Genomic DNA, 10,539 nt, shown 5'->3' with positions numbered 1-10,539 from the left:
TTAATTTAAAAAAAAAAACCCAATACTGATAATAAAAAAAAAATGATACCGATAATTTCCGATATTACATTTTAAGCATTTATCGGCCGATAATATAGGCAGGCCGTTATTATCGGACATCTCTAGATTTAAGTATAATTTTTTTGCATTTTGAGCAGAGCAATGTGCAGCCTCTCCCTAATGACCGCACCTTCAGCTGTAAAAAAAAACAAAAAAACAAGTGGTGCCAGTGTACAGTAAATACACCACAAGACTGCTTCTAAAGTGCACATATCTCATGCTTGTTTAAAAACACAGCAAAACGCTGCAGGTGCTGTAGCAGCCTGATAACATGAATGTGCAGTAAATGAGAGTGTATCCGTGGTGATGCCCTGTATAGTACATGCTAGAGGGGGGACTCTTTGGCCACCTCACGATTCTGTTACGATTCCGATTCAGGAGCTACGATGCGATTAAAAATTGATTATTGATGCGTTTCTAATCTACGTGTATTGACACAGTTTTACATTTCTTTAGGTTTCACTAAATAAGCGTTTACCACTTGCAACTTTTAAAAACAGTGCATTTGTAATAAGAAATTTCCATCACTTTTATTCACTTCATTGATATGTGAGCAAAACTGGACCTTAAGAGCCCGATAGTAATGGAGCTGGTCGGATCTCTCGGTGAGGTGGATCTTTGCAGTCAGAAATGTCTGCGTTACTTTATTTACAATAAAATAAATCGGTTATCAATTATTGATGTATACTAATCGATTTTATAATCGTCCATGTCTGAATGGCGATGCATAAAAAAAAAATCTATCATTTCCCCCACCTCTAGTACATGTTATCAAAGAAGGCGGTCTGCACCACTTTGCAATTGCACACGCAGTGTTAGTAAATCACACACAACACACCCACGAATAGTACACGCTATTTTATAGATTGCCCGTTTTGTCTAGTGCGCGGTATTAGGATTTTAGTAAATCAGGCGCTTAGTGTTTTGAGATAAGAGCTGTCTTTTGGCTAATTGCTATGCTTTAAGTTGCAAGCAAACAACTGAGTACAAGCATCCCCTCCATTAGTTGGCATAGCAAATGTCACAGTGAAGCCTTTAAGAGCCGATCTAAACGTCTGATCTTACTCGTTAGCATTAGATCGACACAACTTTGTTTTTCAACAATGGGAAGGAAAACATTGAGTGTGAAGGACAGTGTTGAGCAAAAGAAGTAGATGGTATTAATCGATTAAAAAAAAAAACAAATCATCAAAAACATGACTGAGCGTGTCGCCATCTTGGCAAAGTAATTTGAGCTTAGCAGTGCTAGTCTGCACCCTACTGAAGCAAAATGAGTCTAACGCCAACCAAGAATGTTAAAATAATATCTAAGCGGTAGACATGTATCCATGAAAATATGAAACAGCTGCTGATGGTGTGTTTGACAGAAACAGCTGCTGATGGTGTTTGACAGAAAGGTGGCTAGAAGGAGATACCGTAGAAGTCTACTCTCCAAGGTAAATGTTGTACATTATTATTACATTACTTCATAAAACTATTGTAATTGTTAGTAGTACATTATATTGAACTTTTTATACAGTATTAATTCTCCAAAAGTCATGTTAGATCTTAAAATTGTGATGTTCGAGAGGGGCAAGCAGATACAAGAGTTTTGAGTAAAGAGGTCTGTCACAGAACCCATTAAGCTCCTAAGTTGAGGTACCACTGTACTTTTATTTCCTCCATGCATTTCCTGAGATTTTGTCATAGATTTGCACCAATCAGCTCTCTATTTTCTAGTTGTTCAAAATGAATAATAGGTCCACATGTAGCGTACAAATGTGACAGTGGTTATCAATCAAGACAAAACATGAAATTGTAAACACAAGTACAGCAATTGAAGGACATTTGGCCATTGAAGATGGAGCTCCTGAAATAGTCGGGCAGCAGTTTTACAGCACTTTTGTTGAAGGAAATGCTTTTAATAAATAGAGTGGTCATCGTGTTTTGTCAAGTCTCAGCTAATAGTACAAATGAGTAAGTACAGTCTCAGCTTGACTGTACCAATTATGACAAGATCTTACGAGCGGCTCCTGGAAACCAGATTTTTCCATTCAGATAGTGATCAGGCCCTTTAAATCACGGTTTCAAACCACCAGTAAAATATTAGAGACATACAAAATAAACCTGAAAAACAATACCAACAAAACACAACCGACACGTCTAATTCATGTAATCATCAAATCAATAAAGCTAAAAAATAGTATGCCTTAAAACACATCCTTTAGATTACAGTGCACTTTGTGTGAAACAACAAAACGACCACACACACACACACTTTGCAAAAAACCAAGGCAACATGGGCCTACCAATGAGAGGAGGACAAAAACCAGTACAGAAAAGAAGATGACAAAGAAAAAGGGCTTAAACATAGTAAAAGAGAGACTATATACAATTCTATGTACATTATACAGGATATGAAAATTATCACCAGGTCCTAAATTTTGACCCAGTCCCAGAAATTGCCCGAAATCTACTGACCAAACAGAAAACCGCGGGGCAGCCAATAAATAGGAAAGTAAATATCTCGCAGTGGACGGCTTCGACAACCTGGAGCTTTCTGCAGGTGGCACAAACCAAATGAAAAAGGTCATATAGAGCAAAATGGGTGTGAGAAGCAGGTTAACCTGACTGGCTTCAGTGCGTCAGGGCGGTTACTACATTTAAATGAGGGAATGTTGATGGAGAAAAAAACAGTTTTTCTTTGATAGCCCACATTTATAATATATACATGAGTTGTGTCTCGACATTTTGATTAGAAATGATGAAATACAACACAGGAAAGAGTCAGCGGTCACAAGACTTCCAACGTACACAAGATGTCAGACACTTGTGTTGGCTTGATGCAACAAAATCAGGTTTGATGTTTGGCGAGTGTCCCTTTTCTCCGTGTAGGGCCAAAATACAAAGCACACAAACTCTTAGCTGGTTTCGAGGTGGACATGAACAAGTCCATGCGACCACCATAGCATAGTAGCAAAGTACAGAGAGGTTGGCTTTGTGTGTGAAGTGTCCAAAAGAAGCAAAGAAAGAACAGAGTCTGTGTACATCTTCCCCGCCAGGATTACATCCAACAGAGTATTAGAGGCTTATAAATAAGAGGCAGTCCCAGACCACCCAGCTACTGCTACACAGAAGTCCTACTAAATATGAATCAGAATGTACACTAACAACTTAAAAAGGGGCAGATTTTGCTGTCACTGTTCAGTTCTCCTACAAAGATCATTCTCAAATGTCATTACTGACATTCATCTACATATAAACACACAATATATGAAAGCGCAGAAGGCCTGGAAAAATATGTTCATTTAAGCAGGTACAGACCGTTTTTGTGTGTGTCTGCGTGTGTCTCTGTAGATACGGAACAGGAAAAAAAAAGGCAGCACCGTTCCCCAAACAAAGTCGGACTTGAATTGAAGGGTGCAAGGTCGAATTGATTGGATCGCTACATCTTAGATCAGAGTGGAGAAGAGCTGGAATGTAAGCGCTTCATCACGAGATAGATAAAAACAGTTGGACGATGGAGCTAAAATTATATCTTTTGTTACAAGGTCCTTAAACGTCGTCTCGTCAAATTAGCAAAAAAGGTCCGTTATACATCGGCAACAGTGAGAAGGGGAGCGACAAGGTCCATAAAGCTTTCTTACTTTAAGAAAATGGGAGGTTTACACTTCAAAAGCAAGCCGTTTCTCCCTGTGTGATGATTGGTGTCCGAGATCCTGCTTTGATGATGGCGACAAACACCTGGCGAACATAACCTGCTTTCAGTTCTAGTGAGAGTCTGGTTACCCGTACGTGCTATGTGAGGGGGGTCCATCACCAGGCTTCTGTGTACCGAACATCCACATCTTTTAGGTTGGGCAGTTTGGCCTGTAAAGGAAAAATATAACGTGAGGTAATCAATAAACCCACTCAAACTCATACAGCCGACTTGAGGTCAGACAATTTGTTGCAAAAGAAACAAAGTGTGCGCGGGACATTGTGTCTTTCTACATGTTAAGCTGCTTAACCACATTTTGTTCCATGCTAATCAATAATATCAGTATGAACAAAAAATAACTAATATAATAATACATAGAAAGGAAACATTTTCTATACCAGTGGTCATCACTGGGGTCACAGGTAAGCTGGAGCCAACCCCAGATGACTGATCACCAGCAAATCACAGGACACACACACCCATACACGCACGTATATATATGTATGTATGTAAACACAGTACAGGCCAAAAGTTTGGACACACCTTCTCATTCACAACACAACTGATGGTCCCCCATTGATAAAGCAAGAAATTCCACTGATCAACCCTGATAAGGCACGCCTGCGAAGTGAAAACCATTTCAGGTGACTACCTCTTGAAGCTCATTGAGAGAATGCCAAGAGTGTGCAAAGCAGTAATCAGAGCAATGGGTGGCTATTTTGAAGAAACTAGAATATAAAACATGTTTTCAGTTATTTCACCTTTTTTGTTAAGTACATAACTCCACATCATAGTTTTGATGCCTTCACTGACAATCTACAACAGGGGTAGGGAACCTATGGCTCTAGAGCCAGATGTGGCTCTTTTGATGACTGCATCTGGCTCTCAGATAAATCCTAGCTGACATTGCTTAACACGATAAGTAATGAATAATTCCGCTGGTCATCACAGTGTTAAAAATAACCACGTATCAACCAGACTACAAAGCCATCAGCAAAACCATGCAGCATTAATGGTAAGAAGTATTTGATTTATTATTGGTTACCTTCAGAATAACAATGTTATTAAAAAGAAAGAGACTTATTATACTCTAAAAATGTTGGTCTTACTTAAAAATGCACACACTTAGTTGTATTCAGAGTTAAAGAATATTATATGGCTCTCACGGAAATACATTTTAAAATATTTGGCTTTCATGGCTTTCTCAGCCAAAAAGCTTCCCGACCCCTGATCTACAATGTAAATAGTCATGAAAATAAAAAAAACGCATTGAATGAGAAGATGTGTCCAAACCTTTGGCCTGTACTGTATATATACATCCATCCATCCATTTTCTACCACTTGTTCCTCTCGGGGTCGCTGGAGCCTATCTCAGCTGCATTCGGGTGGAAGGCGGAGTACACCCTTGACAAGTTGCCACCTCATTACAGGGCCAACACAGATAGACAGACAACATTCACACTCACATTCACACACTAGAGCCAATTTAGTGTTGCAAATCAACCTATCCCCAAGTGCGTGTTTTTGGAAGTGGGAGGAAGCCGGAGTACCCGGAGGGAACTCACGCAGTCACGGGGAGAACATGCAAACTCTACATAGAAAGACCCAGAGCCCGGGATCGAACCCAGGACCTTCGTATTTATAGATAGATACATAGACAACATTCACACCTATGGACATGCAAACATTTAAACAGAGATGGCTAACCCCCCATGTAAATCCAAATGACACATTTTGTCTTTAATATCAGCGTCTGTGTCTTGCAGTTACCTTGAGGTCCTCGTAGGTGTCAGCTGTAAGCTTGGTGCTGTTCATGTTCAGACTACACAAACTCTTCATGGCTGAAACAAGCAGTCACACAAAATGTGCACAATGTTTATAACAAAATAAAACAATCTCACAATATAACCATTTGATGCCGGGGTGTCCAAAGTATGACCGATGGGCCATTTTCAGCCCGGAGATAGTTTTTTTTTATTGGCCTATTGGTCACCTATAACGCAATAACTAAGATACAATTTTTTTTAAGTAGCTCAGCATTCTTAGCATGTACATTAAATTTGTTTAATCATCTTTATGCATGAAATTTCAAGTTTGGACACCCCTGATTTAATGTAGTAGTAGGGGTCTAACGGTACACCATACAATACTATACCACAATCATCATGATGTAAGTATGTCGGTTTTAACATACTTGCCAACCTTGAGACCTCCAATATCGGGAGGTGGGGGGCCGTGGTTGGGGCGGGGGGCGTGGTTAAGAGGAGAGTATATTTACAGCTAGAATTCACCAACTCAAGTATTTCATATATATATATATATATATATATATATATATATATATATATATATATATATATATATATATATATATATATATATATACATATATATATATATATATATATATAAATACTTGACTTTCAGTGAATTCTAGCTATATATATATATATATATATATATATATATATATATATATATATATATATATATATATATATATATATATATATATATATATATATATATATATATATTTATTTTTTTATTTTATTTTATTATATATATAAATAAAAGAAATACTTGAATTTTAGCGTTCATTTATTTACACATATACACACACACACAACACTCATCTACTCATTGTTGTACTTGAAAGTACAATGCTTTGTTAAGGGTTGAATTGTCCATCCTCTTTCTATTCTCTGTCACTATTTTTCTAACCATGCGGAACACCCTCTCTGATGATGCATTGCTGTGTGGCATGCACAAAAGTGCTTTCATCAAATGCACGAGAGTGTGGAATCTTCCATCTCTCCCTAGCATGGCCCAAAACCGGTCAATCCTTGCTTCCTGGGGAAGATATTCCCTGGCAAGCAATTGGTACTCCAGTACTTGTACCCGGAGGCTGGTCAGGTCCAATCGCAGCTGCGGCAGACTTTTTTTTGGGGGGGCGTGGCCTCCAGCTCCGGCTGAATACAGGGAGTTTGTCGGGAGAAAATCTCTGTCGGGAGGTTGTCGGGAGAGGCGCTGAATATCGGGATTCTCCCGCTAAAAACGGGAGGGTTGGCAAGTATGGTTTTAATGTTACAGTTCATTTTTGCTACATTAAGGCTATGTCTACTTTCAGCTGGAAAACCCCTTAAACGAATAATTATTTAGCCTAAGCCTTGTTTCAGCCACACTAAACCATCATTTACGGTTCCCCTCCTCTGCCAATTTTTTACACGGGTAAGTGCGCCGTCTATTTCTTGAATCTGCGGCTCTTAGCTCTGTATGGACTCATTGATTGTTTACAAACTGAGTTCGGAGAGGAAGTGACGCCAGAAGACCGCGCCCCAGCTTCATAACAACCCGTTCGGTAACTCGGCTGCAACCACTAGAAAGATGGAGGCGAGTCATCCAGACATGCCTGTTCTTCTCCTTCTTGTACATGTACAGACACTTGTGAAAATCACACATCAATACTTTAAGAGAAGGAAACGGGCCAAAGCAGCTATTTCGGATACAACACATCTCAGATGGCAACTTAGCAATGTTGAGCGACGATTTTGGATAAGCCCTGGAAGAACGGCAGCCTGGTGGAATATGTTTGTCACCGAGTGTGTTGTGTCAGAGGAACGGCAAGAGAACCTTCGAATGTCCAGGTCAGCTGTGATTCTACTTAGTGAAAAACTTTGTCCATCTGTCGAAGGAGCGACGACAATGCGGGCTCCCGTGGACAAGGGAAGACCACGAAAAATAGCGAATGCATTTGGACTGGCAAAGCAGACCGTCAGTTATTGTCCGCGATGTATGTCGAGCGATTACGCAACGTCTAATTTTGTACTCCATAACTATTGTGAAGCCATTGTGAAGCCATGAAGTGGTTGCGGCCATCAAATATGACCGCCAATTTCAGCCTACAAGCAGTGTCCTGTTGTTGTAAAATGTTCTTTATCACATTGTTTACTTTCAAACGTCAATTAAAGATATGATTCATGTATGATGGCTCAGGTGTGATTCACTACAATAGGGCCAGTCTAACAGCTGCTGATGGTGAGGCAAGCAAGGTTTACTGTTAAAAGAAATGTGGCAATAGTCTACATTGAAACACAGGGTAAGGATACACTTCCAGGTCAGAGGTGACGCATTTTTCCACGCATGCGTACTTAGTTGCGTTGCGACGAAAGGGGTCTTAAACGGTGGCATTGTTGTGTGTGGACAAGGATAAGGTTAGGTGGGATTTACCCTGGATAACCTTATCTGGCTTAGTGTAGAAGGGGCCTAAGGGAAAAAAAATTCAATACGTAAAACTGCTCAGTTTTTGTTTCAACAGTTAAAAAAATATTTAAGTGCTGTCAGGTAATATTCTAATGGATCTAATTATCAAATAAAATAAATAATATATTATTATTATGTATTTTCTTTAGGAAAATGCAACAAAGCACACAAGTAAAACGTTTGATTTATAACATTATTGGCTGTAGTGCAGCACTGTTCCCCATCTCTACTGAACAACGGCAGCACATTGCTGTCTTCTTATTAACTTTGTCCGTTTACGTATTTGACCAAGAAGGCAAATCTATGCCAAACAGGAAACTTTGACAACGGTAGGAGGGTTTTTAAGCTCTGGCTTCTCTTTGGCACTATCACTAGCTGTGACTCCAGCTAGGCAAAGGTTGACTGCAGTATATTTGTTTACTGAGTAGGCGCATGACTATAAAGTGAGGTCATTTCATTTTCTGTCCCTTAATCTGTACCATGTTTGAACTCTGTACGCCTCTGTCTGTGCCCTACCCAATTATGAATACCATCACACTCCTACATACAGTAAGAGCATGACTTTTGTAAATGAACATGTGTTTTCTTACAGCTGAGAGCCAGTAAACCAGCATCAGTGACGGGGGTCTCACACAGGTTCAGCACTTGAAGACAGGCCAAGTGCTCTGATAACAACCGCAATCCTGCATCTCCAAACTGTGGAAAAGAATGATATCGCTTGGATCCGACACTATTTGCACTTTATGATAGCATGTTGTTTTGTCCTTATGTATACCTGAGTGGACCACAGGTTAAGCTGTTTAAGCGAAGGCAGCTTGATGAGCTGCTCGGCACAGGCACTGGTGACGTTGGTGAAGGCCAGGCTGAGATTCTCCAGGTTCCCAAAAGAACCTGAACTCAACAGGCGAGCAAGATCCGCATCCTAAAACATAAGTAGTGTGTTAATTAACCACGATGCACATTTGAATACTGAGTGTATATGTCTAGCGACGTCACTGTTATCTCACCGTGGACTTGGAAGGAAGAGTCAGGCGGGTGGGGCCTCCTTTTCTTTGCTGAGAAGACAGAAAAAAAGATGGCGTCAGTGCTAATGGCCTTGCAGTAACATTTTCAGACAGCAGATGGGGAGTGTGAGCACCTACATGCAAGGAAATGCATGTAATGTACTATTTGTCTTAAAGTCTTTTGTCACCTCCTAATGTTATTTCAAGTTAAAACACACCATTCACCAATACAACATTTGTAGTTATAAGGCTAGTTTTTAACTTTCTACCAATCACATTATCATTATTGCTTCAATATACACCCAACAATAACATTGTACAACGCTACACAATCATATGCAATACTTTAAGGCACATATAAGGTTTACACTGAAATCAATAGTCGTGTCTGGACTGGTACTTTGTAACCTGTGGAACATGCAGATTCAGTAGTAATGGTAGTGTAGTGTCAGTAACAAGGTGGCTCTTTGCAATGGTACAAAATGTCATCTTCTAACATTTTCTGAGATATGTTTGACAAATCTCCACTCAAAAAAAGGCACCAGATCATTTTAAAGTCAGCTAATACACCATGCGGCAGGGCTTTCCCATCTCCATATCAAATGAAAGCACAAACTAATTTTTTCTCCCACATCAGTAATAGTTGTTTTTATTATACAGATGATCAATATAATAGCAACATTGAATGTGATAACAAATGGTCAATTATTCATTTTAATAGTAGAAGCTTGTATGCAAATTACAACAACATTAAGAACTTTTTGGAACACATCAACGAACCCTTCAAAGTGATTGCTGTCACAGAAACATGGATTGATGATAAAAAAGGAATAGATTTTGATCTGGAGGGATATGAGCTAAACTACATCAACAGAACCAACAAAAATGGAGGAGGAGTAGCTGTGTACGTGATGAAGAACCTGAACTACAAAGTGGTAAAAAACATGTCATTTGCTATAGATAATATCTTAGAATGTACAACCATTGAAATATGTCAGGAAAAAAGCTAAAACATATTCATCAGTTGTATATATAGATCACCTAAGTCAAGTATAGAAACATTTGAAGAATGGATCAAGGCAACTTACATGGACAATGGTCAAAGAATAATGTTCTTATGTGGTGACTTTAATATTGACTTATTGAACCCCAACAAGCAAAAGTCTATTGATACAATGTACAGCATCAGTCTATATCCTAAAATCATAAAGCCAAGCAGAATCACAGGACACGTTGCCACGCTTATTGATAATATTTTTACCAATGATTTTGATAATAACACTACAAGTGGTCTACTTATAACCGACGTTAGTGATCGCCAGTTTTTACAATACATGATGGAAACTACAAAGAGAACATGGAAGACAAAAGGACATTTCGAAGACTATGCACAGAGAAGAGGAGGACTGCCTTCAAAATTGAGCTACAAAAGCAAGATTGGGACAATGTGTATAATGAAAAAGAGGTTGATGAAGCATATGAACATTTCTTAAACAAGTTCATAATACGTTATGACAAACATTGTCCATGGAT

The 10,539-nt window shown here is 39.1% G+C and overlaps 1 protein-coding gene across 2 annotated transcripts in view; it reads right to left on the bottom strand.

Moving 5' to 3' along the window:
- Positions 1-10,539, bottom strand: part of cmip (c-Maf inducing protein) — a 118,928-nt gene continuing 108,389 nt past the window's right edge. For both annotated transcript variants that reach the window (XM_062035753.1, XM_062035752.1), the window contains exons 17-21: positions 9,010-9,057; positions 8,778-8,924; positions 8,593-8,698; positions 5,510-5,580; positions 1-3,909 (exon numbers count right to left, since the gene is read on the bottom strand). In XM_062035753.1, the coding sequence (XP_061891737.1) occupies positions 3,856-3,909; positions 5,510-5,580; positions 8,593-8,698; positions 8,778-8,924; positions 9,010-9,057 (426 nt within the window). In that variant the 3' untranslated portion in view covers positions 1-3,855. The remainder of the gene's footprint in view (positions 3,910-5,509; positions 5,581-8,592; positions 8,699-8,777; positions 8,925-9,009; positions 9,058-10,539) is intronic.

This window comes from Entelurus aequoreus, linkage group LG24, assembly GCF_033978785.1.
Source record: "Entelurus aequoreus isolate RoL-2023_Sb linkage group LG24, RoL_Eaeq_v1.1, whole genome shotgun sequence".
Taxonomy (NCBI): domain Eukaryota; kingdom Metazoa; phylum Chordata; class Actinopteri; order Syngnathiformes; family Syngnathidae; genus Entelurus; species Entelurus aequoreus.
Note: the sequence above shows the minus strand (reverse complement) of the source record. Positions and strands in the feature narration are given on the sequence as shown.